Raw genomic sequence first — 27,326 nt, 5'->3', positions numbered from 1 at the left:
CGAGGGGCACACATGGTTCCAAGGCCCCCAAGCTCAGGATGCTGTGTGCCATCCAGGTGCTGATGCTTGGCAGGCTGCTGGAATCCAGGCCCGGGGCTGGAGGGGGGCTGTGAGGAGGACCAGAGACGGGAGGAAATCCAGGAGAGGGGAGTCTTGGAGGTTGGAAGAAGAGGGTTTCAAGAAGGAGACCAGATGCTGCTGCTGAGTGATCAGGGCCAGAGGGACGCAGGCGTGTCCGCTAGGTCTAGTAATGTGGAGGGGTGGACCTGGCATGAGGGGCCGAAGATGATTGGAGTTCCACGAGGCGTGTATGAGAGGTGAGGAAGTAGAGACAGAGAGCTTAGCTGGGGGAAGGGGACGCTGTAGCTGGTGCAGTAGCGGGGGGAAGCTCTGGGGCTGAGGATGGGATGTGTCTTTTAAGATGGGGAAATCTTGAGCATATTTAAATGCTGTTGGGAATGTGTCAATGAGGAGAAGTAAAAAATATGGAAAAGAGAAAGACAGTTGGAGGCTCAGGGGGTAGGGAAGAGGGCAGAGCACGGGCGATGGGAGAGATTGGCCTTGGACAGGAGGGCACCCCTCTCCCTTCCCAGGGGAGGGAAGGAGAGACTCGGAGCCGATGCAGGCTGGTGGGTTTGGTAGCAAGAGACGGAGAAGCTGCTGTTGGGAGGCTTCGGTTTTCTCTGCAAAGTAGGAGATGGGGTCATTTGCTGAGAGGAAGGGAGGCGACGGGAGCTGGAGGTTTGAGGAGCGTGGAGGAGGTGGAAGGTGTTTTGTATTAAATGGCAGAGGGAGCCGGGCAGAGAGCAGAGACCGGCCGGCAGCATGGACGGCCCGGGGGAGGCCATGGGGCGCTCACAGAGTGCCAACCTGCCTTGGTGGCTTTTTCTACCCACCCCCATGCCACCTTGGAGGAGATGGGGGGTGGGTTCCTTCAGAGCTTGGGACGGGCTGGGCAGGAGCTCAGAGAGGGGAATTTGGGGTGTTGGTAAGAGTGGTGAGGTTCTAAGCTGAGTATCGAGGGCAGTAAGGAGGTAGGTCAATGGGTGAGGTCCCCGGGGGTGAGGAGCAGGTGCAGTGCTGGGGGCCCTGAGCAGCTGAGCTGGGCCAAGAGGTGAGGGCCTGCGAGGGGGTATTGGAGGCCACAGTTTTAGAGAGAGTGGCAGCATCTGGGGCAGGACCACAGCAGCGCAGGGGAGGAGAAAGCCTTGAAGATGAGGGATCTCTGGATGAGCCAGTGGATCGAGGGGCTGCTGGAGTCACCTGAGCAGGAGGTGGTGGCAGAACTTGAGATGAGAAAGCCCAAATGATGGCAGCAGAGTCCTCAGTGGGAATAGGAGCCGGAAACATCACTGGGAACGAGGAGGGCACAGACCCACCTCCTAACACCCAAGGAGCCTGATGAGTGAGAGCCCCTCCGATGGGCACTTTCCCTTCAAACTGCCTGAGGGCCTCCAGTCTCTGCGGTTTCCTGTGGCTCAGCCGCAGACACCCTGTCGAGGCAGCCTCGCACCAGAAGAGCCATCAGGTCACTTGTCCTGAGAAGAGAGAGAACTGTGAGCACAGCAGCTGGGGAGGGTCTCCGTGTGTGGTTGTGGGTGTGACCAGGAGTGACGGTGGCGTGGCCCCGTGCTTGTGTGTGTCTGATGCCCTGTGCGTTGTGTGTGAGACAGTGTATGTGTGTGAGGCGCTGTGTTAGAGCTCTGTGTGTGTGTGTGTGTGTGTGTGTGTGTGTGTGTGTGAGAGAGAGAGAGAGAGAGAGAGAGAGAGAGAGAGAGAGAAAGAAGAGCCTGTAGTCCAGAGGGAGCCGGGCTGTCTGGCGGCAGTGGCGGTAGCCTGCCTGGAGGGGCCCTGGGATAGCCATGACGCACCTGGGGAGTAGCCTGCCTGGGTGAGTTTCCCGTCCTCTGTGACTGGTCGCCATGCCTCTGACCCCCACCCTCCATCTGCCTGCTTCCCCCCATTTGTCTTCCCCAGCCCCCTCCGCCCCTCCCCAGAAGGTGACGTGCGTGAGCGTGGGCTCCACCACGGTCCGGGTAAGTTGGGTCCCACCGCCAGCCGACAGCCGCAACGGCGTTATCACCCAGTACTCGGTGGCCTACGAGGCGGTGGACGGCGAGGATCGTGAGCGGCACGTGGTGGACGGCATCGGCCGCGAGCACTCCAGCTGGGACCTGGTGGGCCTGGAGAAGTGGACGGAGTACCGGGTGTGGGTGCGGGCGCACACGGACGTGGGCCCCGGCCCCGAGAGCAGCCCGGTGCTGGTGCGCACCGACGAGGACGGTAGGCAGCGCCCAGGGCAGGCGGGGGCGGGGGCCGCCGTGCCGCCTGGACCCCTGCGCTGGGCTCCCAGGGCCTTGGCCTCCCGCAAGCCCAGAAGGACTTGCTGTCTTCCCAGTGCAGGCTTAATGGCCCCAACTGGGGAGATGTAGCTCGTGGGACAGCCTTTGCCCAAATCCCAGCTTCGGGGCTTCCTCAAGGCAGCTGGAACCTTAAAAGGCTAAGGCCGAAGAGGCAGCCCACCCAAGATTTGAAAGGAGGAGGACTGGGGAGGCTAGTAGAATCACTCAGGAGAATCACTGAGGCTCTGCCTCACTAGACGTTGGCGTGATGTGGGGCCCAGGAGATAGGCCAGGTTGTGCTGACTTGGGGTGGTCGAAGGCCTGGTGCCCCGCCTCCACCTGTTCCCCACCTCTGCCCTCCCCACCAAGTGAGGCAGCCCTGGGCCAGAGGAGTCGCAGGGTCCCGGGCTCTTGCCCATGCCAGGCAGAGGGAGCCCTCCACGTTTCTCTCCAGGGCAGACAGTCTAAGGAAACTGCATCAGGGCCTTCCTGGGGCAGTGGGGTGCGAAGGCAAGGCCCTGGAGCATGCTGTGCCCGCCTGAGCCCGGATCCATACCACGCACCTAACTTCCTTCTCCACCTGGTCCCCAGTGCCCAGCGGGCCGCCACGGAAGGTGGAGGTGGAGCCGCTGAACTCCACTGCCGTGCGCGTCTCCTGGAAGCTGCCCGTCCCCAGCAAGCAGCACGGTCAGATCCGCGGCTACCAGGTCACCTATGTGCGGCTAGAGAATGGCGAGCCCCGCGGCCCACCCATCATCCAGGACGTCATGCTGGCCGAGGCCCAGGTGAGACACTGGGAGGTGGGCGGGTGGGCGAGACCAGCATTTTCCACTTCCTCTTTGGAGCCCAGGTTTGCTCCCCTCCCCTACGTGCTCTCAGAGGGACTGTGACACCGAGACATCCTGCTGTATCGGGCTAGGAAAGCGCTGAGACCAGGAGGTGAGGGCCAGGTGCCAGGAACACTGCCTCCTCTCGTCTTAGGTCTGCCTGAGCTGTGCCAGTCCAGGCTCGGCCAGCCCCATCTGCCCTGGTGACAGTCCCAGCCTGGCAGTCACCTCTGTGGCTCAGCCACCAGCGCTAGCAGTGAGGAGCACTGTCCGCACAGACCCAGGCCTCAGCCCCCTCAGGCCCTCCTTTGTGGTTTTCGGAAAGTGCATTCGCTGTCAGGCTCGGCTGTCGAGATGTGCTTTCCTCCTCGGCAGCCCTCCTCCCCCAGCCGGGTGGTCATCTCACCCCCACATGGCCCTTGGCATTGCAGAGTTCTGTGAATGGCCGGGCTGGGGTGTTGCTCTGTGCCTGGCACGCAGGGGGATGGCACAGCCCCTGATGTTTGCTCTCAAGGGCTGGGCCTGCGCCCAGTGTCACACCTCACTCTGTGCCCTTTGTCCTCAGAGGATGATGATTTTGCCCGTGAGCTTGGGGTGAAGTCCCTGGGCTATTCTCAGCACTGGTTGGCTACCCAGATGGAAAACCTGGGGTACTGGGAGGTTAGGCGAGGGGGCCTGAATTTCTCAGTGAGGGGTGGCCGAGCTCAGATAAGAAGTCTGGTCTCAGGATTCCTGGGAAAGGGCTGTAATTGCTACCACGAGTTACCTCCCAAAATATTCTCCTGAAGATTCACAGTGCCTGGTGTGTCTGTGCTCAGGGGCTTTCCATCCAGAATCAGGGCCGTGGCGGGGTAGAGCCCAATTCCCCCGCAGAACCCACACACCCTCCCTGTCCAGCTTTTCACCCCACCTGGGCTGGGATCAGAGGTGCAAGCACGTATCCTGTGTTCTCCGTGCTGCGCTTAGAGGTGGACTTACCCACAGGCAGACGAGGGCCTTTGTCTCTCCAGCTGGGCTCAGCCCACTGCCAAGAGGGCGCCCTCTTCCTCCTCCGGCCTGCCTGGTGCTGAGGGAATGGGGTGGAGGAGGTGGGCTTTTGGACCCTCCTGCATTCCTGGGGCAGGCTGAGGGCTCTTCCTGGAGTCTCAGCGGACACACCCACCCAGAAACATCCCGGGAATGAGCTCCCTCTGGCCCCTCCTGCCCCAGGGGGCCAGCAGCACAGCTGCAGCCAGTGGGGTTCCAAAGATGCCACTTCACTTCGGGTGCCCCCTTCTGGTCCTAAGTGGTTTGGAGGGAGCTTGGCCATAGGACGAGGGACACTGTCCTCTTGGCCACAGACAACCTGTGACAGGAGGTAAACATGAGCCCGGGCTCCAGGGAAGCCGAGTGAAGGCGGAGGGCCTGCCCTTGCAGCCCCGCCGGGACTGGATTGTTCTGCTCCAAGCTAGGAGAAGAGCAGATGGGGCCCGGTCCCCAGCCTGGCCACAGGGCCCAGCTGTCCCCCGAGCACCTGGTCAAGGACACCGCAGCCTGTCCTTCCCCACAGCACCATCTGCTCAGTCCAGGCCCCGTCAGTTCTGAAAGAACCATGCGGTGCGTGCCCTCCACTGCTGTGTGGCCAGACCTGTCTCCTTTCATGTGTGTCTCCATCTCAAGTTTGTCTCTTTCTCCAGGTCTCTGACTCCACCTCCCGTCTCCTTTTTTTTTTTTTAATACATCTTTATTGGAGTTTAGTTGCTTCACAACGCTGTGTTAGTTTCTGTTGTACAACAAAGTGAATCAGCCATATGCGTACATATGTCTCCATATCCCCTCCCTCTTGAGCCTCCCTCCCACCCTCCCTATCCCACCCCTCTAGGTGGACACAAAGCACCGAGCTGATCTCCCTGTGCTATGCAGCAGCTTCTCACTAGCTATCTGTTTTACATTTGATAGTGTATATATGTCGATGCTACTCTCACTTCGCCCCAGGTCCCCCTTCCCCCCCAACCCCGTATCCTCAAGTCCATTATTTATGTCTACGTCTTTATTCCTGCCCTGCCACTAGGTTCATCAGTACCATTTTTTTTTTTTTTTTAGATTCCGTATATATGCATTAGCGTATGGTATTTGTTTTTCTCTTTCTGACTTACTTCACTCTGTATGACAGACTTTAGGTCCATCTACCTCACTACAGATAACTCAATTTCGTTCCTTTATATGGCTGAGTAAATACTCCATTGTATATATGTACCACATCTTCTTTATCCATTCATTTTGTCCCTTTCCCATGGTCTGTTTTTCCTTCCTCTCTCTGTTTCTGTCTCTCCCTCTCCCTGAGTGTGTTTTTGTCTCTCATTCTCTTCTCTTTCCTGTCCTCTAATCCCTTCCATCCTCTCTCCCTCTGTTTTGCTTCAGCCTCTGTCTTTTCCTTCTTCTCTCTCACTCTCCTCCTCATGAGCACCTCCATTCCCAGGCCTGGCTTGGACATAGCAGGATGCCCCAGGCAAGGAACCTAGAGCAGCGCCGGGCCCAGCCACACCCTAGAAAGTGGCTGTGGCCAGGAGGGACGGTTGATGGCCTCCTCCCGTATCTTGTCCCACACTCCTCACAAGGACTTTACAAGAGAACTTCCCAGAACAGAGGCACTGGGGCCATTGGACAGAGACCTGACCAACACCGCGAGGGTCGCTGGGCTGGAGGACCTCATGGCACGTCTATCCTGGGGATGGCGTGGACCATCTCCCTGTGCTGTGCTGGACAGCTGCCAGCCGCCAGCCCTCCAGTGCCACAGAACCTCCCTCCCTCTACCTGTCCAGCTAGTAAACCTACAGGCACCACGGCCTAAAGAAGAATGTACCAAGAATGAGCAGCAGTGCCAGCCCAGAAATACGCCTTCCTACCTTGATTTTCAGGCATCCCAGGAAGGAACAGGGGTCCGAGGGCTTCCCCTGTGCCTGTGGGGCAGGGTCCAGGCTCTGAGCTTGGCACTCACGGCCCTTATCATCTTGCTGGCCAGCCTGCCTGGACCCCTTCCAGCCACAGTATAGCTCTTGCTGTTCCTAGGGCAACCCTCCTTGCCTAGGGCCACTGGCTAATCTGTCTTCCCAACTGGGATACTTTTGAGAGTGGAAGGGGACATTGTGAATAATCATACCAGGTCGGCAAGCCTAGGCCAGGACTGGCCCCGGCAAACCAGGAGTCCTGCCCTCGGCGTCTTCTCTCCCCTCTGCCTGAGCTGTGGAGCCCACCCCTCAAGTCTGGCAGCCTTTCCCTCGAAGTACCTCCAGGTGGCGCCCTCCGACCCCTCAGTGTCAGGGAGCCCTCTCGATCTGGCCCTCCGCTCTCCAGGTCTCACCTCCTCAGCCCTGGTGCCCACAGTTGGGCTCACACACATTTGGGCTCGTGAGGCAGGGGCTGGGATCTTTGGATGGGGAGTGGTCCTGGGTTGCCACCCCCGGGGCACTTCAGAGGCCCGTGCCCGCCATCTGCCCTCCCTGGCCAGGCCCCCTCAGAGCCAGAGTCCTTCACATCCTGTCTCCCTTTCTCTCCCTCTCCCGCGGTCAGTGGCGGCCAGAGGAGTCCGAGGACTATGTAAGTAAGAGGTGTGCGAGCGCGGGCAAGACCTGGGTCAGGCTGGGCTCATGGGACACTCCCCCTCCCCCGCCTTTCCTCCCAGCCTGAGCCGCCAAGATCCACAGGGCACCAGCCACGTCCAGAGAAAACTGGCGCTTAGGCACAAGCCCCGAGCTGAGCAGTGGTTGGCATTTCCTCTAATCCTTACTTCTCACCTGTCGAGCGGCAATTTCAGGCCCGTGTTCAAGATCGACCAGGGCCTGGCCCCTGCTCTAGCCGGATGGAGATGGAGTTAAATCCGATCCTGATCGTTAGGCCTTATTGATCCCTGGAGTGAAAAATCACCTGCTCCAGGCCCAGGCTGGGAAGGGAGTCTGGGGGCCGGGTTCCGGCATCGGTGCCTTCTGGAGCCCCAGCCCTGGGAGACCCTCCAGCCAGGGCAGGAGGGGGCCTGCAAGAGGTTGGTGGCGGCTGCAGTGGCCCCACCCGAGGCTCAGAGCTGGAGGGACACCAGGGTTGGTGGTGACAGCTCTGTTCCCACTGCGCGGCGGTCCCCTCCCTTTTTCCCACTTTTCCCTCTGTGTGGTGTGGCTTGGCCTCCCGTGGTGTTTCTCGGCATGTCCAGAAATGATGCCTTGGCTGGAGATGGGCGTGTGGGCAAGGCCTGCCAAGGCAGGGGGACACTGCCCTGGCTGACTTCGCAGGCATCACTGGGGACAGTGTGCTCCCCAGGGTGGGGTTTCTCTGTCCTCATCTCTCCTCCCTGGCTCAGGAAGCATTGCAGGGCATAAGGTGCTCACAGAGCCAGTGCCTAGAGGGGGGCAGGAGGGGTGCCGACTTGGTCCTGCAGGGTGGTGCGCTGGCCCACCCCTCCACCTCGCTCTGTGGTGTGCGTGCACATGCGTTAGTATCTACAGGTGGCCCTGCGCCTGCTGGTGCAGGAGGAGCCATCGGCTGCATGCGAGGCTGTGTGCTCTGTGTGTCACATGCGCCCAGACCTCACGAGGTGTCATTCATAGTACAGTGGAGTGAAGGAACAGTGTGGCACTTTGTTCTTGTCTGAAAGGAAGAATGAGCAGACTGTCTGCCTTAGGCTTGCTGCTCCCGGGATGGGCTGGGTCCTCCTGGGCACACATCCACCTGCCTGTCCTGCCTTCTGTAGAGTCCAGCAGCTCACAGCCCCCTCTCCGGGGACCTCTGGCCCTGTGTGCCCTGGGGGGCCCCGCCGGCTAAAGTCCTGAGGTGGCTGGCCTGCTCTGGTCCCTCCTTGCTCTGCTGTGATGGGAATGGGCCCTTCCTCCTGCCTTAGGAAACCACCATCAGCAGCCTGACCCCGGAGACCACCTACTCCATTACTGTCGCCGCCTACACCACCAAGGGGGACGGTGCCCGCAGCAAGCCCAAAATTGTCACGACCACAGGAGCAGGTGAGTGAGGGGTCGGGGAAGGAGCTGAGGGGGGGGGCGGGGGGGGGGCAGGGCCAGAGCCCAGTGCGTGGTTGTTCAGTCCCAGGCCGGCCCACCATGATGGTCAGCACCACGGCCATGAACACCGCGCTGCTCCAGTGGCACCCACCCAAGGAGCTGCCTGGGGAGCTGCTGGGCTACCGGCTGCAGTACCACCGGGCTGACGAGGCGCGGCCCAACACCATCGATTTTGGCAAGGACGACCAGCACTTTACGGTCACTGGCCTGCACAGAGGGGCCACCTACATCTTCCGGCTTGCTGCCAAGAACCGGGCCGGCCCGGGCGAGGAGTTCGAGAAGGAGATCACGACCCCCGAGGATGCTCCCAGTGGTTTCCCCCAAAACCTGCGTGTGATAGGGCTGACCACATCTACCACGGAACTGACCTGGGACCCCCCGGTGCTGGCGGAGAGGAACGGGCGCATCACCAACTATACCGTGGTGTACCGTGACATCAACAGCCAGCAGGAGCTGCAGAACATCACTGCCGACACCCACCTGACGCTCTCCGGCCTCAAGCCAGACACCACTTACGACGTCAAGGTCCGTGCACGCACCAGCAAAGGCGCCGGCCCGCTCAGCCCCAGCATCCAGTCCCGGACCATGCCCATGGAGCAAGGTGTGTGCTGCGGGCACGTGGCTGCGCCTGGGGACCTCTGCTCTCCTTGACCCACTGACCTCTGGCAACTGTGATCCACCAACCTCTGGTGTGTGACACTCCAATCTCTCATGTCCATGACCACTAACCTCCAGTGAAGGGGTACCGCATTCTCGGTGTGTGACCCCTGACCTCTGCTGTCCTTGACCTACTGACCTCTGCTGTGTGACTCTCCAATCTCTTGTGACCTTGACCCACTGATCTCTTTTGACTGCATCACCACTCTTGGGTATGCAACACTAATCTCTTGGGGCCACAACCCCCTGACCTCTAGTGAACACAGCCCACTGTGCTCTGGTGTGCGGCCACATGCTTCTCCTGACTGAGTCCCACTGACCTGTGGTCACTCTGACCTGGTGTCTGTAAGCTCCAGCTTCACCCAAGCACTTCTGGAGATCCTGACCACGGGTCCTGTGGCATCTGCCCCACTCGGTACTCACTGCGAGGAAGAGCCGGGGCTGGGAGCTGAACTGTGTGCAATTGAAGCTGGCGGGAGTGAGGGGTGCTTGGTCCTCTGCAGCCTTTCCTCACCCCCTGGGCCCCCGCGCCGCGTCTCTTCCTGGCGGGGAAACCTTCAGGCCCATTCACCCCAGCTACGCAGCCAGAGCTGACTCCCTCCTTATATCCCAACAGTGTTTGCCAAGAACTTCCGTGTGGAGGCTGCAATGAAGACATCTGTGCTGCTCAGCTGGGAGGTCCCTGACTCCTACAAGTCAGCTGTACCCTTCAAGGTGGGTGAAGTCAGCTGCACCTGGCACACACACAGTCCTGCAGTCCCTCATTGCAGTCCCAGCCTGTGCGTGTGTGTTTGTGATGCCAGATCCCGGTTGGGCGTGGGCGCATGCTCCGCCCTGCAGGCCCGTGATGGGAAGCCTCACTCAAACGTGCTGCCTGCCCCCGTCCCACGCAGATTCTGTACAACGGGCAGAGTGTGGAGGTGGATGGGCATTCCATGCGGAAGCTGATCGCAGACCTGCAGCCGAACACAGAGTACTCATTCGTGCTGATGAACCGTGGCAGCAGTGCGGGGGGCCTGCAGCATCTCGTGTCCATTCGCACAGCCCCCGACCTCCTGCCTCACAAGCCGCTGCCTGCCTCTGCCTACATAGAGGATGGCCGCTTCACTCTCTCCATGCCCCACGTGCAGGACCCCTCGCTTGTCAGGTGTGCAGATGAGGCCTCAGGGGAGGAGGGCAGGGCTGGCCACGCGAGCGCAGGTGATGACGGTCCTGATTCCCCCCCCTCTGCCCGCCCAGGTGGTTCTACATCATGGTGGTGCCCATTGACCGTGTAGGAGGGAGCATGCTGGCGCCACGATGGAGCACGCCCGAGGAGCTGGAGCTGGACGAGGTGCCTGGGGACCAGAAAGGGTAGCACTGATGACAGTCCCATTGAGGTGGTTGGCTGTGGCCCCAGGGACCCCCCCGAGACTGGAGTCACTCTCTGATTGGCAGCCTGCCCTCATCTCTAGGGAGACAGACTCTGAGCTAGCCCCTGGGCGCTTTCAGAGAACTCCTGGAGGGCTTACAGAGACTTCTCCAAAGGGGTTTGTGGAGAATCCCCTGGGGTGGGAAGTGGCAGAGACATCTCTCAGATCTAGAGAATTCTGGGCCCTGTAAGCTTCGGAGTCCGCAGGGTCTGGAGGCTGCAGAGGGGCTAGAGTGGAGCCCCAGCACGTTTGGAACCTGCCATCCTCTTCTCGCAGTGGTGTGCAGCCAGCCCTCTCTGGTTAGGCTGGGGCAGGTTACCCAGAGGGCCCCTTCTTACCGGGTTGGCTAGGAGGAGTGGCATTGCCGTGTCTGGCATTCAGCATGATTCTACGAGGACAGTGAGTCAGGCCAGGCTTGAGCCCCTTACACGGAAGGTGAGCCTAGCCTCAGCCCAGGGGGTTTATGTCCCAGGCCCCGGGCCCAGGAGCGTGTGCTCCAAGGCCCCTGTGTGACTCCCGTGCTCTGCTCTGTCAGCTTCTGGAGGCCATCGAGCAGGGCAGTGGGGAGCTGCGGCAGCGGCGGCAGGCAGAGCGGCTGAAGCCATACGTGGCCGCTCAGGTGGACGTGCTCCCTGAGACTTTCACCCTGGGGGACAAGAAGAGCTACCGGGGCTTCTACAACCGGCCGCTGTCTCCAGACCTGAGCTACCAGTGCTTTGTGCTTGCCTCCCTGAAGGAACCCGTGGACCAGGTCTGCTTAAGACCCAGGGCCTAACCAGACACCCCCCAGGCCAGTCTCAAACACCCCAGAGGCCCCAGACCTGCACTGGGGTCTCAAGGCACTAACCCCTAGGACCCAGAACGCCAGACCCGACCTAGCCCTAGGGTCCCAGTCAGCTGACCAGGCCCAGGTCTGGGAGACCAGGCCCAGAGCCCTTTCTCCAGGTTTGCGGGGCAGAGGGTGGGAGATCTCACCCCAGGCTCACCACCTGTGCTCTTCCTCCACTGGGCCACAGAAGCGCTATGCCTCGAGCCCCTACTCCGATGAGATCGTGGTCCAGGTGACACCAGCCCAGCAGCAGGAGGAACCCGAGATGCTGTGGGTGACGGGCCCCGTCCTGGCAGTCATCCTCATCATCCTCATTGTCATCGCCATTCTCCTGTTCAAGAGGTGAGTGCTCTGGTGCGTGGCCACCTGCCCTTGGACTCTCAGGCGCTCCTTGGCCAGGTGCATACAGGCCTGCGGCAGCCACACTGGCCTGCACCCCAGGGTGCACCCCTGGGCTCGGTGGGAAGCCAGGAGAGCAGAAGCAGTGCGTGTGCACACCCATGGGTGTGGCCCAGGTGTGATGAGCAGCCGCAACTTCACAGAGGGCTTGTTCATGTGCATCCCCGGGCATGTCTGTCTGTCCGTCTCTGTGTTTCAGTGGATGTGAGCCTGTCTGTCTCTCAGCTTCAAGACACGGCCTTCTCCTGGTCTCCTACCTTCAGCACCCCCTCTGCCACCATCCCTAGATGACTCCCTGCCTGGCTCTCCTGCTCAGGCCTTGAGAGGTCCAGACCCAGCTCCAGGGCCATGTGCCCGTGGACATTCACTTGGCAGACGTTTATTCAGTGCCTGCTGTGACCATAGCATCTGCAGCTGTCCCAGACTCAGGGTGTCTTGACCCTTCCCACAGCCCTCCCCCAGGGTCCCTATCACAGGGGACGGGCCCATCCACCAAGTCACCAACCGGAAACCTGGAGTGTCACCCTCTCCCCTCCTCCCTCTCCCTCCACCCAGTCTCCCGTGAGTCCTGCCCTGGATATCACTGGACCTGCTCCCCCCTTCCCACCGTGGGCTCCCCACGAGGTAATGCACGTGCACACGGCACGCCTCAGTCCTCTCTCGGGTAGCTGCGGTCTTCTGATCTTGGAGTCTCCCCTTCCTCTCCATCCTCCTCCCAGCCTGAAAGGTGTTTCCAAAGGTTTACTTTGTCACCCTCAGCTTAACACTTCTCAGTTTTAACTAAAGAGTTTTATAGCCCGATCTCTGTAGCCTGAAGTCCAACAAATGCCTGGTTGGTCTGGCCCCTGCCGCCACCCCGACATCATCACTGAACCAGCGCAGTTCCCGGCCAGCCCGGGATGAGCCCCTCCGCTCTGCAGCTCTCCTTCCCCTTGCCCGGGCAACTGCCATCTCATCCTTCAAGACTCCTTTCCAGGCTCTGGTGCCCACGAGGCTCTGCCGGTCCCCTCCTACCCCTTCCCAACACTGTCCCCCACTGTCCAGTGGTGCTTCCACGGGAACATCGCTGGGCCTGTTTCCAGCACCCAGCGCAAGGCTGTCGGTGAACGCTTGTTGGTCCGTATGTCTGAACATGTTTACACACACGAGTTCCTGTCCTCAGTGCCCCATCTCTCCCTGCCCCTGACCCTGACCCTTGACCTGGACCTGGTGCCTCCTTCCTGACGTTAGCTCCTTTCTCCCAGGGTGAATAGGGACAGGCTCGCCTGGTTCAGGGCCTGGAGACCCATGGGTGGGGAACCTGAGGAGGGTGCCACACACCCATTCATCCTCCCCCCATTGCCCTCTGGGTCCTGGTGTCTGCCAGGAGAGGCGACCCCTCCCCGTGAATGCCACGTGGGTGCCATAGATGGGTCTGCAGTGTCCCCCATGTCGTGAGAGGGTCTGAGTGCTTGGCGGAAACAGTGACCGTTCCTTTCTTCTGTCCTTGCCTGTCTTTCGGGACCTAGTAAACAAGAAAGGTAGGAGTCCTTCCTTCTCTCTTCACACGCTTCGCCCTTCACTTCTTATCCCCATGCACACTGCGGGCCCAGCAGGGAGGGGTGCTGCTTGGGCCGGAAGCCTCCTGGCCTGCGGCTGTCTGGTCAGCTTGGCAGGCGATGGGACAGGCTCTGTCACTCTCTCGACTGGTGCTCTGCACAGGGGATGCCCCTTCTCCGGGCACAGGCAAAGCACAGACCTCCAGCTCTTCCTCTGCGGGCACAGACTCTGAGCTCACCAGAGCCTTCCCCCAGGCTCCCAGGTCTCTGAGGTTACCTGAGCGCTGCAGGGGACAGAGTCTGGCCTATGTGCAAAGAGCACTGGCTGCAGCCGGGAAGTGTGTGCTGCACACTCATGCACACTCGCGTAAGTTTCTTCCCCAAGCACACCTGTGTCCACCGAGCAGAAGCGGCCCCTGGGTACTTGTCAGCAGCTGGATGCTGCAGTCTGTCTCTGATCCTGTCCCTGTAGCCCGGGGAGCCGAGGCCAGCAAGGGAGGACTCTGCCCAGCTAGTGGGACGTCTTCCCCGTCCCTCCCCTGCTGCTCTGCACCTCTACCCTTGTACCGAGAGCCAGATAGCTGGGGCCCAGCTCTCTGTGATGTTTGCATATCCCATGTGTCGTTTGCATGTTTCCTCCTGGTGGCTCCTGCTGCCTCAGCTGTGGGGGCCTCGCGGACAACAGCCACTGCCCGGCAGTGACCTGCTCTTTACGGGAAGAAGCCACCAGCCTCTGTGGCCCCTTCCTTTCTCGCTGGGCTGGCCCTCTGCCCACCCCCCACTCCCGCTGTCTCCGCACCCTCCACCCTGTGTCCTCTCACGTGAAGCTGCTCTGGTCCTGGCTCCCTGCACTCAGAGACCCCAGGCTGGGGTGGGAGGAGCAGAGCCGTGGACACAGGGGCTCTGTGGTAGCGGGCTATGCCGTGCATCTCTGTTCTCCGCCTGGACCTCGGTTCTCACCAACCGCCCTTCCGCCTCTCCAGGAAAAGGACCCACTCCCCATCGTCCAAGGATGAGCAGTCAATTGGGCTGAAGGACTCCTTGCTGGCCCACTCCTCTGACCCCGTGGAGATGCGGCGGCTCAACTACCAGACCCCAGGTAGGGTGGCTCCCCCAGCTTGCCCGCCCTGCCCAGGCCTGCCGGTCTCCGCCGAGGGACCCTGGCCTCACCCTGGCCCCCATTTCCTGTTCCTCCCTTCTGCCCTTCTCCCTGTACCCATCCACTTTGATGAAGTGACCGAGGAACCCCTATATCAAGAGCTGGACAGGCGCCCCAGGGCCCGGGAGCCTCTGGGGGTGGGGGGGCAGCTGCTCATACCCAACCTCGTCTTTGGTCAAGCCCTCCAAGTATGGGCCCGGGACCCACACAGAGCCACATCCCAGCCCCGGGGTGGCCAGCCTCTGCACCCGCGCTCTGGCCCCTGCACACGAGAGGTTTGTTAGTGGGAAATGGCCCATCAGACACTTGTGGCGGGATGGGGTGCCCACATCTGGCCCTTTCTGGTGGCTGGCCCCAGATATTCTGTGCGAGTACAGAGACCCCGCACAGGGCTTGGTGCCTGCCTTTCCTTCCCCGCCACTGTTACGGGGCTCTCTGGCGGCTCCTTCTAGCTGAGCTGTCACTCCCTCCCTATGCCCCAGCAGACACAGCTCAGACCTCGTCCCTGGGGGCGGGGTCGTTCCTCGGCTCCCAGATGCTGCTTCCATCATGACGCCTCCCACCCTGGGCTGGAATTGCCTCAGTGACAGAGCTCTGTGGAGCCAGGAACTGTCTTCTTCCTCTCCCATCCCTTGGGTTGTGCACACGGTGGATTCTTGTTGAGCACCTGTGAAACAAACACAAGGCAGCTGAATGAATGAGTGAACTATAACACGCGGGGTTGTGTGTACACGAGCTGGTTATTGCTGCACGTTAAATTACCGCAAAACTTCATGGCTGAAAACAACAACAATTATGTACTCTTCTCACAGTCTTTATGAGTCAGAAATTCAGACGGGAGCGTAGCAGGAGCAGCTTGTCTCTATTCCAGAATGTCTGGGCCCTCAGCCGGAAGACTCAAAAGCTGGGAGCCAGAATCATTTAGATCAGGGGTCAGCAAACTATGGCCCAAGGCCAAATGCAGCCCACCACCTGTTTCTGCAAATAAAGTTTTATTGGAACGCAGCCACGCCCATTCATTTATGTATTGTCTGTGGCTGTTTTCATACTACAAAGTAGAGCTAAATAGGTATGATAGACACCATATGTCCACAAAGCCAAAAATATTTACTATCTGGCCTTTTATAGAAAAGTTTGCTGACCCCAGAATTCTGGAGACTCATTCATTCTCATGTCCTGTGGTTGACACTGCAGTCAGCTGTGAGCCCACCTGAGGTTTTCGGCTCTCATCCTGTGGCCTGGGCTCCCTGACAACATGCTGACTGAGTTCCAAGGGCACGTGTCCTGAAAGAGAGAGAGCCAGGCTGACCTAGCAGGCTGTTGCAACCGGGTGTGATCAGATCTTCGAGGAATCAAAGCTCCAGAATGCTGGGTCCTGGAGGGCAGAGAAGCCTCCTCTGAGAGGGATGCCAAGCCGTGTGGGCCTTAGTTGGGCAGAGAGGGGGTGGGAGGGAGCGGAGGGAGCTCCCTTCGATGGCAGTAGCATGTGGGGAAGCAGCTTTCGGGCACTGTGTCCTGCGGCACTGGAGCTGGGGATGTTGAGAGCCCAGAGACGAGTCTGGAGGGCTAGGCCGAGGTCCAGTCACAGAGGGACCTGCGCGCCAGGCTAAGGGGTTTGGACTTTGTCTTGAGGGTTCCAGGGAGGCATTAAAGGTTTTCAGCAGGGCAGCAACAGGGTCAGAATTGTGCTGTAGAAACATAGCTCTGTTTGCCATGTGGAAGGCAGATTGGAAGGGGAGAACTTGGGGAGGCAAGCCGTTGAGAAGGTGCTGAGGACCTGGACGAGGCGGGTGGCAGTGGGGAGACATGAGTGAGACCTAAGCAGCAGGGCTCAGGCTTGATTCCATGTGGGGTGAGGAAATGGGGGCGGGGGTCCCAGGATGCCTCTGTGGTTGCTGGCTGAGCATTGGGGTGGGAGGGTCCAGGGAGACCTCCGCACCAACATCCTGGCTGGAACCACGGGCATGGGGCATGCCAAGGAGCACGCAGTGGTCAACGCCTGCAAATAGATGGGCTCTCCCAGGAGAAGGGGGCAGGGGAAGAGAGCGGCCGAAGGGCAGCCAGGGAAGGCGGTGAAATGTTGAGGAAGGATGGGTGAAGGATAGCCAAGGAGGAGAAGCCAGAGGGAGAGAGAACACTGGGGAGAGGAGTGTCCCAGAGGCCAGGCGGGGAGGGCTGTGCAAGGAGGACCCAGACGGAGGGCCTTTGGCTTCGGCAGTTGGGACCTTGGAGAGCACGTGGTGGGCGGGTCCTGGGGGCAGGAGCATTTCAGTGGGCTGAGGCACAGCGAGTGGGGAATGAGCAAGTGGGTGTGAAGGCCCTGCTGGGGTCTGAATCCCTGTGGCTTCAGGGCCCGGTGTAAATGGCAGGGATCTGAGAGGAGAAGGCGGGGTGGAGTACAGGAAGTCAGAGGTGGTGTTAAAAGGGATGGGGGTCCAGAAGGACAGGAGGCTGTGGCTCTGGGCGGGCCGTGGGGAGGGGGCACAGTGAGGGTCACCCGAGGTGCTGAGATCAGGGAACGGGGCTGCTGGCAGGGAGAGGTGTCTTTGTGCGCAGGGGTGGTCTGGGAGGGAACCAGTGACCAGAAGGGGTGGCGGGGATGGCAGCACTGTCCACGGCTGGGGGTTTCCTTCTCGTTTTTTTCATTCAGCAAATGTTTATTATTTTCTCTCATAATTTAACTCTTCTTCTGAAAACGCTTCAAACGCACAGAAAAGCTGAAAGAGTGATACAGTCCCCATCTCCACATCCTCGTGTGGACTCACCCTTCTGTTTCTCACCACACATGCCTCATCTCTCTCTAAAAGCACACTTCCCTTTTGCCAGTTCATCTGGAAATAGCCAGGGTCAAACTTTGATACCAGAGGGCACAAGGTTGGCTTGGACCTAGACTTCCTTCATAGAAAGAGGCCCCTGAGGCCGCCCAGGCTCTGGGTGGGAGATGCATCTGCTCCTCGGGGGGCAGAAGGGGCTGCGGTGGGGCTGCCCCTGCGAGCCCCCAGCCCCGCACTGTGTTCAACCGCAGCGTAACCAGAGGTTAATGGGTTTCCTTCTCTTGCCCCGCTGTTTTTGTTCTTTTTCTCTGCAGGTTCCAGTGTCCCCAGTTGCCCGAATATCTCAAGTTAGTTTTCTGCATTCCCGTGTTTGGGACCCACTCTGGCTTCTGTGTGTTTCCTCTACTTCTCTCACCCATCGCCTCCTTCCTTCCTTGAGTTCTTCTCTCCCCTTTCCTCTCTTTTCTCTACCTTCTCACTGCCCTACCTTTTCTTTGTCCATCCCGCTCTCTCCCCATCTTGCCCCTTTCTTCCCGCCCTGTTTTCCCTCCCGCCACCCCTTCTGTCTCTGCCTCTTGCCTCCGGTCTCAGTCCGACCCCTCTCCGGTCTCAGTCCGACCCCTTTCTGGTCTCAGTCCGACCCCTCTCCGGTCTCAGTCCGACCCCTCTCCAGCACCTCTCCTGTCTCCCTGCCTCCCTGTCCCCACATCTCCCTCCTCCCCTTTGCTTCTCCCTCCGAGTTCTTCCACGTCTCTGCCATGTACATCGTGATCACTCCATCCACATGCTGGGTGCTGGGACAGGGACATCACCGAGCCTCCCACGGTGACTGGCGCCAGTGAGGGCAGGAGCGCTGTCCAGAGGCAGGACCCGCAGGCGGGGTGCAGGCTGCAGCAGCCCAGCCCCATCCTGTCCACTGCCTTCCACCTGGGCTTCCGGCCCCGGCCTGGGAGGGGGGAGGCCTCCCATGCCTGTGGAGAACCCGCCACTCAGCACCGTGTCACACGGACATGCTCACTCGTGCTCACAGCACACACCCTTCCACTTCTGTCCTCTCCCACCCCCACCCCCAGCCACTATGTGCCCCGCCATCCCTGTCGCCGCATGTGCCGCTGTCTCCATGCCACCAGTGCCGAGTGCTCCATGGTCACACGTGTTCACATGTGCACATACATGCATTGGGGCTGTCTCCGCCACCCCGCTCAGGCCTCACGCTAACTCTGCCTATGTGTGCCCCTGCTCCCAGGTATGCGAGACCACCCGCCCATCCCCATCACCGACCTGGCGGACAACATCGAGCGCCTCAAAGCCAACGACGGCCTCAAGTTCTCCCAGGAATACGAGGTGAGACTTCCCCCCTCACCCCCGCTTCACACCCCCCACCATGTGCCTGGCCCCAGACCAGCCCCTTTCCTGCCTCGGGCTCCAGGCTTCTCCAGAACACACACTGGAGGGGTCAGCAGTGGCCAGCAGGGAACTCAACTCCTCAGGTTCTGGGCCTGACAGAGGCCCTTCCAGATCCCCAGGTCAGGACACTCAGTCACATGTCCCGATGCTAACAGAGGCAGACAGGTCTCTCTCTCTCTCTCTCTCTCTGTCACACGCACACACACACACACACACACACACACACACTCAGTAATAACAGCTGGCATTTATGGAGAGCTTCCTGCGGGCCAGCTCTGGGCTAGGCACTTTGCATACCATTCTGCCCTCCCCACACCCTATGAAAGGGATACTGGTGTTATCCCATCTTACAGATGAGGAAGCTGAGGCTTAGAGAGGAGAAGTGACTTGCCCAAGGTCACACAGCTGATGAGTAGTGCAATGTGTCTGGCAGCCTGTGCCCTCCACATGCATGTGCTCACGGGTGTTCTCAGAGTGCAGATCACAGAGACGGGGAGCTGGGGGGCCTGAATCTTGCCACTTGGGCTGCACAAACCCTCCTACTCAGGGCCCTCCATGTACTCCCTTCACTCTGGCCTGGACCCTACCTGCTGGGGGCTCAGACTTCAGAGCACTGCTCCTGCCCAGAGTCGGGGCTTCCAGGCGCCCCGCTGGGGAGGTGCTTTGCTAGTGAAAGGGGTGTTAAGGAGGTGATAAGGAGAGCCCCGCCTCCTCTAAGGAGCACGGGGTGGGGGTGGGGGGGCGGGGCGGAGGTGTTGTTAAGGCATCTTCTGCCTCTGCCCCACTGGGCCCCTCCAACCCGCCACCCCGCCCCGCCCCCAGCGCAGCCCCGGCACAGGATGACGGGTGGATGGATGGGTGATTGACGGGCTGGCTCCACCCTGCCTGTGAGTCCGCCCCGCTCCAGTCAGATGTCCACCCTCAGCTGGGCTGCTATCGCGGGCACCAGGGCTCCCCTTCAAGGGCTGTGAGCCAGGTTTCCGCAGAGGAAATTGAGCTTGGCAGGGGAACTGATGATCATCCGTGCCGCGAGGAAGGTGTGCCGCTTGTCCCTGCAGAGCGCCCACTGGGGGCCTGCTCTGCACAGGCCCACCATGAGGGGGACGGAGCCACTAAGGCGGGCTCCCTGCCTCCAGCTCCTTACCTGGCCTGGTCTTCCGCCCACACTCATCCAGTCCCGCGTCCCACGCCACCCTTCCTCCCGTGGGGCTCTGCGGCTCACTGTCCAGACTCGCAGTGTCCCCCGTCCACCTTCTGCCGCTTCTCTGCTCCAGTCTGCGCTTTCCTCACCACAGCCTCCTCCTCCAGGAAGCCTCCTCTGGCCACCCGGCCTGCCGAGAGCTTTCCTGCAGCCAGGATCCCATAGCTGTGTTACCTTTAACGGTCAGTCAGTCCCTCATCTGGCATCGTCGGGCACTTAGCCTGTGTTGGGTGTTGGGGGTGTGGAAGCAAGTGTCCACAGGGAGCTCAGCCAACGGGGAGACGAGTGCAGACAGATGAGAGACACTGAATGTGACTTCATGCCCTGGGGTTAAACATGCAGACGTGCGGAGAAGGTCGGCCGACAGCACCGAGGCAAGCAGGCTAGGGGTGGGCTGTGCTGAGGTCTCACAGAAGCAGTGCTCGCTGACCCGTGGAGAGTCACAGGCTGGTGCCAAAACCTGGAGGACACAGTGTGCTATGCTGAGAACTTCGGGTGGTATTCGTCTGTAAAAGGAGGGTAATAATAGAACCTGTTTCACGGGAGGATTAGATGAGGGAATACACGCAGAGTGCTGAGAACACTGCCAAGCACACGGTAAGGTTTCGCTGAGCCTCAGCTGTTATTATTATCATCTGAAGCGATGAGGAACCATGGAAGGCATTAAGAAGGTAATTGATCATCAGATCTGCATTTTATAAGGATTGTTCCGGCTGCAGGATGGAGTGGGGCAAAGCGAAGAGGCAGGGAGATGCCAAGTCTGAGCAGAGGTGGCCTGGCTGAGGCCCTGGCAGCAGGTTGGAGAGAGCCGAGGGGCTGGGAGTGATGGGATGGGGCACAGAAGAGTTTTGAGGACGACTTGCAGGTTGTGGCCGGGGCTTTGGGGTAAATGAGGACAGTGCCCTTCACTGAGATGGGGCCCCAGCAGCAGAGCCAGGTTTGCAGGGGGAGCTGATGAGCTCAGCTTGGCAAGGGGTGAGACCGAAGGAGTGTGGGACGTCCAGGTGGGATGTCCAAGGGGCTGCTGGCTATTCAGACTGGGAGCTCAGGGGAGACTCTGGGCTGCAGCTGGGGTTATGGCAGCTCCAGCATATGGGCGTAAGGTCCTGAGAGCAAGTGAACTCACCCAGGAAAGGCTGGAGAGTGCAAAGAGGGCCCAGGAATGAACTCCGGAGGAGCACTGCGTCCTGCCTATGGGAAGGAACAGCCAGAGAGGGAAGAGGAGAGCTGGGCAAGGCCGTGCAGCATTGGCCAGAGCCCCAGCAGCATTGGGTCGTGCACAGCTGGCCACCGTTGCTTCTGCACTCATTCATTAGCTGGATTCAGGGCTTGAGGGATTTCCCTAGCCCCCACCCCACCCCTGACCACTCTCCTGGGCGAGGGGATTTGGTACCTTGGTCAGAGGAGTCTTCGGTCCATCACCTTGCTGATCGGTGCCGTGCCAGCCTCTGTGCTCCGTGGCCAGAGGAACTGGTGCTCAGCCGTCACGGGCACTATGCGATAGAGCAGCTGGCTGTGACCCGGGAGCGAAGGCCGGATGTGGGCACCACCTGGAAGGCTGGGTCTCCCTGGAGGCACTGGGTAGTCAGCTCTTGCCCCACTCCGCCTGCCTCCTCCATTCCCTGCAGTCAATTGACCCTGGACAGCAGTTCACGTGGGAGAATTCAAACCTGGAGGTGAACAAGCCCAAGAACCGCTACGCCAACGTCATTGCCTACGACCACTCTCGAGTCATCCTTACCTCCACTGATGGTGAGCCAAGGGTGGGGCCCCGTCCCGGGTGGGGCCCCGTCCCAACCCCTTGATCTCCTCCTCGCTGGGTGACATTTCATCCTCCAGAAGAGGCCCACGGGTCCCAGGGTGCGCCGAGGAGGTATGGACTGGGTTGGAGGCCCCAGGATAATGCTCTCCCACGTCCCTTCCTGTTCATAGGTGTCCCGGGGAGTGACTACATCAACGCCAACTACATCGATGGCTACCGCAAGCAGAATGCCTACATTGCCACGCAGGGCCCGCTGCCTGAGACCATGGGCGATTTCTGGAGGATGGTGTGGGAGCAGCGCACAGCCACTGTGGTCATGATGACACGGCTGGAGGAAAAGTCCCGGGTAAGGCTGTGCAGAGTCCTGCCCAGGGTCGGGGAGGGGGGTGGCAGTCGATACTCAGCCACCAGGTGACTTCAAACACCTTTTCCCATCCCTGTGGGAAGAAGCTCCTCAAGGGACTTGCCAAGTGCTATTGTTTTCCTGGGATGTCATCGTGTCCCAGCTGCTGGACGTTCCTGGGATGTGGCATGTTCCCCATATACTAGTGGGTTCCCAGCATGTTAATATGTTGCCCCAGATGCTGTCATTTCCCAAGAACGTTAATATGTTCCCCAGTTGCTGGCATGTTTCTGGGATGTTCACATGTTCCCCAGATGCTGGAGTGTAGCTGGGGCATTAACATGTCTCCTAAGTTAATTAGTGGAAAGAGCTGCTGTTATCTGCTTATGCACAGCAAAGCGTTGACTGGAACGTAAAATTTACAGAGCTTGAAAATGGTGCATAAACGTTATGGGTAAATTTGGCAGAAAACGTGCCTGGTGAAATCTGGTCATGAATAAACAATTTTCAATTACGTCTCTCGTTCCCCTGGTGAGGGCAGGGGTGGAGGCGTATCGTAAGACCATGATAGGGTTTGGTGAGGGGTGGCATAATGGATCTGAGAGCTCGGGGCTAAGGGCTAGACCTTCCACCCTGCTTCTGCCCGCCTGAGCCTTTGGGTACCTCCAAACACCCTTGCACCCTGCCCTGCTGTCCCTCTGCAGGTGAAATGCGATCAGTACTGGCCAGCCCGTGGCACCGAGACCTATGGCCTCATCCAGGTGACCCTGCTGGACACGGTGGAGCTGGCCACCTACACTGTGCGCACCTTTGCGCTCCACAAGGTATGGTCCTGCCCCGGTGCTTGTCCCCCCGGCCGGGACCTATGAGGGCAATGGTGTGAACATGGTGTGCTGGTGGGGAAGGGGGCGAGTGGGAGCCCGGTGTTGGAGGTGTGAGCGCACCATGACAGCCGGTGCCATGGGCGGCATGGACGGAAGCAGCACCTGAGCTCTTTCAGACTGCCCCGTGTGGCTTCTGAGTCCCGTTGGAAAGCCGGGGTCTGGCCTCAGCACTGGGGCATCCTGCCCTGAGTCTATAGAGGGCACGCTCCCTGGTCACACCGGCTCTCCCCGCTCTCCTCCCCAGAGTGGCTCCAGTGAGAAGCGGGAGCTGCGTCAGTTCCAGTTCATGGCCTGGCCAGACCACGGAGTTCCCGAGTACCCGACCCCCATCCTGGCCTTCCTGCGGCGGGTCAAGGCCTGCAACCCGCTGGACGCCGGGCCCATGGTGGTGCATTGCAGGTGAGGGAGGGCCACGCCACCGAGGGGTGGGGCGGAGGCGGGGTGGGCCCCTGCCCAGGCTGAGTCTGTGTCCTGCAGTGCGGGCGTGGGCCGCACGGGCTGCTTCATCGTCATCGACGCCATGCTGGAGCGGATGAAGCACGAGAAGACGGTGGACATCTACGGCCACGTGACGTGCATGCGGTCGCAGCGCAACTACATGGTGCAGACCGAGGACCAGTACGTGTTCATCCACGAGGCACTGCTGGAGGCCGCCACGTGTGGACACACGGAGGTGCCCGCTCGCAACCTCTATGCACACATCCAGAAGCTGGGCCAAGTGCCTCCTGGGGAAAGTGTGACTGCCATGGAGCTGGAGTTCAAGGTGGGCTCAGGGCTGGGCCTGCCTGGCTTCAGAGCCTGGACTGGGTCCCGGGGACAATCCCCCAGGAAGCCAGGCCTGACCAGCCCCTCCCTCTCGCTAGTTGCTGGCCAGTTCCAAGGCCCACACATCCCGCTTCATCAGCGCCAACCTGCCCTGCAACAAGTTCAAGAACCGCCTGGTGAACATCATGCCCTACGAACTGACCCGTGTGTGTCTGCAGCCCATCCGTGGTGTGGAGGGCTCCGACTACATCAATGCCAGCTTCCTGGATGGCTATAGGTCAGCACACTTGTGACTGCCCACCACGCCCATGGGTAGCCCGGCCTGTTCCTGGCCGGCTGGGGGCACAACAGAGTAGGGCCAGCCTGGAAGACCAGGGTGGGCTTCCTGGAGGAGGGGTGATCTGAGCCGGGACCCCAAGGGACTAGGCAGCCATGGGGAGACTTGGGGGGCAGCAGCACCTCCAGCATGTCCAGTCTTATGTCCACCCCAGACAACAGAAGGCCTACATAGCCACACAGGGGCCTCTGGCGGAGAGCACCGAGGACTTCTGGCGCATGCTGTGGGAGCACAACTCCACCATCATCGTCATGCTGACCAGGCTTCGGGAGATGGGCAGGGTGAGCACACCAGCCACCCCTTCTCTATCGTGTCCTTCCTCTCCCGGCCCTGTCAGCGTAGCCTCAGACCCCGTTATCACCACCTGTGGCATCCTGCCCCCGAATCCTCTGAAACCCGGAGCTCCCCTCCCCACTTTTTCCCCCCTGACCATGGGGCCGGGCCCTCTGTCCACAGGAGAAGTGCCACCAGTACTGGCCCGCAGAGCGCTCTGCTCGCTACCAGTACTTTGTCGTTGACCCGATGGCTGAGTACAACATGCCCCAGTATATCCTGCGTGAATTCAAGGTCACAGATGCCAGGGTGAGTGGACAGGGGAGTGTGTGTATTTGTACGAGAGCATGTCTGTAATGCTGCCGGAGGCCCTGCAGTGGGGCTGCCTGTGTGGTGCCCCAGCTCCAGCTGCAGGAATCGAAGGTGAGCTGTGGGCCTGCAAGCCCATTTCCCAGGGTGGCCTCGTTGTAACGACCTCAGGGTGCTTACCTGTGCTACCGCACTGTCCGCCTGCCCTGGGGGGCTGCCGCCTGAAGCTCCAGCCCTGAACCCGGCCTCTGCCACCTCTCCCAGGATGGGCAGTCAAGGACGATCCGGCAGTTCCAGTTCACAGACTGGCCAGAGCAGGGCGTGCCCAAGACGGGCGAGGGCTTCATCGACTTCATCGGGCAGGTGCACAAGACCAAGGAGCAGTTCGGGCAGGACGGGCCCATCACGGTGCACTGCAGGTGGGCCGACCCCATGGAGGTCTGGGCGTGTGGGGGCTTGGGGGTTCAGGGGCAGGAGCCCTGACCCAGCACTGTCCCTGGGCAGTGCCGGTGTCGGCCGCACCGGGGTGTTCATCACGCTGAGCATCGTCCTGGAGCGGATGCGCTACGAGGGCGTGGTCGACATGTTCCAGACCGTGAAGACCCTGCGCACACAGCGCCCGGCCATGGTGCAGACGGAGGTATGCAGGCCACTGGCCATGCCAAAGCCAGCTCCTCACAGACACATGCTGGGGAAGGCTGAGCCGGACGGGTTCCCCGCTCAGCAGCCGTGCACTGGACACCGGTGCTGTGCCTGGCTCCCAGCTGGGGTTGCACATGTCGGTCCTTACGGGGTACACGATCTAGGGGCAGAGTGGGGGTGGCAGGGGGAAGCCTGGGCAGATGTCTGGATCTAGCCCCTGCTGCTGGCCAGCAGAGGCAGAGGCTAAGTCCGTGACCCACTGGCTGCAGTGTGAGTGCCCTTGGCTGTGTGTCGGGGTATCCGCCGTTGCTGTCTGCGCTGACCGGACCCCTGTCCCGGCAGGACCAGTACCAGCTGTGCTACCGCGCGGCCCTGGAGTACCTCGGCAGCTTTGACCACTATGCAACGTAACCACCGCCCCTCTCTCCTCCGCTGCCCCCACCTGGGGGCTCCGGAGGGGACCCAGCTCCTCTGAGCCATACCGACCATCATCCAGCCCTCCTGCACGGGTGCTGCTGCTGGCAGAGCACTGCCCAGTGGGATCACAGCGTTTCAGGAACATTGCCACACCGAACGGAGAGCCCAGAACTGCCCTGGGTGAGGGGGTGGGCCAGCAGGCAGGCAGGCCGGCAGGCGTGCACTGAGGCCACATCTCTGTCCGCCAGGCCCGCCTCGGAGCCCCTGCGAGCTCTCTGTTCCGCTGCCGCGTTTCTCATGCTTCTTCTCGTGGGGGGGATGGGAGCAAAGCCTCCTTTTTTATACATTAAGTGGGGTAGACAGGGATTCTAGCCTCTTCCCTCTGACTTTTCCTTTTGCAAATTCTTAACTGCAGAATGGGGTTGCGGTGTAGCTTGTGTTCTCTTTTGAATTCGCTCTGGACCCTTTCTTGGTACGACTTTCACTGCTGAAGGACGGAGTGTGCCTTCCTCGTGTGTGTGGAGCTGGGGCCGCCAGCCTGCGCAGAGGCATTGCTGATCCAGCTGCTCTTCCAGCCCTTCAGACAACATCCTGTTTTAGCCAAATGCAGGGAAACACAGTTTTTTTTGGTTTAATTTCTGTTTTGTTTTTCCGTAAGAGCCTTATTTTGGGCCCCACAGACAGTGGTGGGCGGGGCGGAGATAGGAAGCACTCATCCCCAGTCGTCTATTCCAGTGTGTGTTTAACATTCACAGCCCAGAACCACAGACGTGTCTGGGGGAGCCTGGAAAGGCATTCCTCATCACCATCGTTGGCAAAGTTTAAAGATAAAGCAAAGACAAAAAACAAACAGACAAAAAAATCCAAAAAAAAAACAAAAACAAAAAACACAAGAAAAAAAGAGAGTCATCCCCCTGGCCTCTGCTTCAAACCCCTGAGAGGGGAGGTGACTCCGTCCGCCTGGGGTTCCCTCTGGGTCCGCAGAGCCTTGCTTTTTGTCCCCAGCATTGTGGGATGGCACAGTGTTGGTAGGCTGTGGGTCTGGCCGTGTGGCCAAGGCGATGGGCACCAGTCAGGGTGTGTGCCACGCCCCACACACCTCAGGGCCAAGCAGGGGTGCAGCTGGCCCTTCAGGTCCATGCCAGTGGGCCTGGTAGCACATATCTGTCCTCGGAACAGGGGCCAGATGACTCCCCTCCCTGGTTTGCAGCTGTTTTCAAAGCCCCTGAGAATCACTCTTTTCACTCCTTCAAGATGCCCTCCTAAACCAATGTGGCAAGACTACTGGACTTCTCTCAGTGGTACTATACTCAATCCTTATTATCTCGGCTTGCTGAGGGGCAGGGAGTGGCCTCTTCCTCTGGGCAGCACTATCTAGGTAGGTAAGTGGGGGCGGGAAGGGTGCATAGCTGTTTTAGCCGAGGGACTCGAGGCAGACGTCCCCAGATCTAGCTAGGCGGTCAAGATCAACAATCCAGGGTTGGTAATGTTGAATGAGACATTCATTTTTACCTTGTGGATGCTAGTGCTGTAGAGTTCACTGTTGTACACAGTCTGTTTTCTATTTGTTAAGAAAACTACAGCATCATTGCATAATTCTTGATGGTAATAAATTTGAATAATCAGATTTCTTACAAACCGGGCCTCTGTCTGGGCTCTTTCTGGAACCAGAGTCTGGGCTCTCTAAGTCAGTCCCTAGGGGTAGGTTCTGCCGATTTCCCGCTCCTCAGGAGACAGCGAGGCTGTCCTGAGGACCTGTGAGAAGACGGGCTCCTGGCCTGGTGCCCACTTTCTGATGGGAGCCTGAAGACTGAGCCACAGTGCATGGAAGGAGCACCCGCCATGGGCCGCGACTCCCCGGGCCAGAAGCACACCCCCTGCCTCTCCTCACCCCTGCCATGTTCTGGGTCGCCACGTTGTGGGTACCGGGACTCCCCAGGCCACACTCATCCCCTTTCGTCAACTCCTCCCTCTCTTCCTCCCCTGCCATAAGGAGAAGGATAGCAC

At 60.0% G+C, this 27,326-nt stretch overlaps 1 protein-coding gene across 10 annotated transcripts in view; it reads left to right on the top strand.

Annotated features, from left to right (window-relative positions):
• Nucleotides 1–26,957, top strand: part of PTPRF (protein tyrosine phosphatase receptor type F) — an 85,683-nt gene extending 58,726 nt beyond the window's left edge. The window contains exons 12-35 of one of the 10 annotated variants that reach the window (XM_082364023.1): nucleotides 1,978–2,283; nucleotides 2,934–3,127; nucleotides 6,719–6,745; nucleotides 8,037–8,154; nucleotides 8,234–8,812; nucleotides 9,485–9,582; nucleotides 9,762–10,015; nucleotides 10,108–10,201; nucleotides 10,816–11,031; nucleotides 11,297–11,451; nucleotides 14,030–14,145; nucleotides 17,294–17,326; nucleotides 18,226–18,323; nucleotides 21,216–21,339; nucleotides 21,520–21,695; nucleotides 22,397–22,516; nucleotides 22,821–22,975; nucleotides 23,054–23,339; nucleotides 23,440–23,618; nucleotides 23,833–23,959; nucleotides 24,135–24,260; nucleotides 24,525–24,679; nucleotides 24,765–24,900; nucleotides 25,245–26,957. In XM_082364023.1, coding sequence (XP_082220149.1) covers nucleotides 1,978–2,283; nucleotides 2,934–3,127; nucleotides 6,719–6,745; nucleotides 8,037–8,154; nucleotides 8,234–8,812; nucleotides 9,485–9,582; nucleotides 9,762–10,015; nucleotides 10,108–10,201; nucleotides 10,816–11,031; nucleotides 11,297–11,451; nucleotides 14,030–14,145; nucleotides 17,294–17,326; nucleotides 18,226–18,323; nucleotides 21,216–21,339; nucleotides 21,520–21,695; nucleotides 22,397–22,516; nucleotides 22,821–22,975; nucleotides 23,054–23,339; nucleotides 23,440–23,618; nucleotides 23,833–23,959; nucleotides 24,135–24,260; nucleotides 24,525–24,679; nucleotides 24,765–24,900; nucleotides 25,245–25,313 — 3,941 coding nt within the window. In that variant the 3' untranslated portion in view covers nucleotides 25,314–26,957. The remainder of the gene's footprint in view (nucleotides 1–1,977; nucleotides 2,284–2,933; nucleotides 3,128–6,718; nucleotides 6,746–8,036; nucleotides 8,155–8,233; nucleotides 8,813–9,484; nucleotides 9,583–9,761; nucleotides 10,016–10,107; nucleotides 10,202–10,815; nucleotides 11,032–11,296; nucleotides 11,452–14,029; nucleotides 14,146–17,293; nucleotides 17,327–18,225; nucleotides 18,324–21,215; nucleotides 21,340–21,519; nucleotides 21,696–22,396; nucleotides 22,517–22,820; nucleotides 22,976–23,053; nucleotides 23,340–23,439; nucleotides 23,619–23,832; nucleotides 23,960–24,134; nucleotides 24,261–24,524; nucleotides 24,680–24,764; nucleotides 24,901–25,244) is intronic. The other 9 variants (XM_082364029.1, XM_082364025.1, XM_082364030.1 and 6 more) reach the window with 9 other exon arrangements.
• The last annotated feature ends 369 nt before the right edge of the window (nucleotides 26,958–27,326 follow it).

Source organism: Balaenoptera borealis (assembly GCF_965194805.1).
Source record: "Balaenoptera borealis genome assembly, chromosome: 1".
NCBI classification, from domain to species: Eukaryota; Metazoa; Chordata; class Mammalia; order Artiodactyla; family Balaenopteridae; genus Balaenoptera; species Balaenoptera borealis.
The sequence above is the reverse complement of the archived record's forward strand: the minus strand, read 5'-3'. Positions and strand labels throughout refer to the sequence as shown.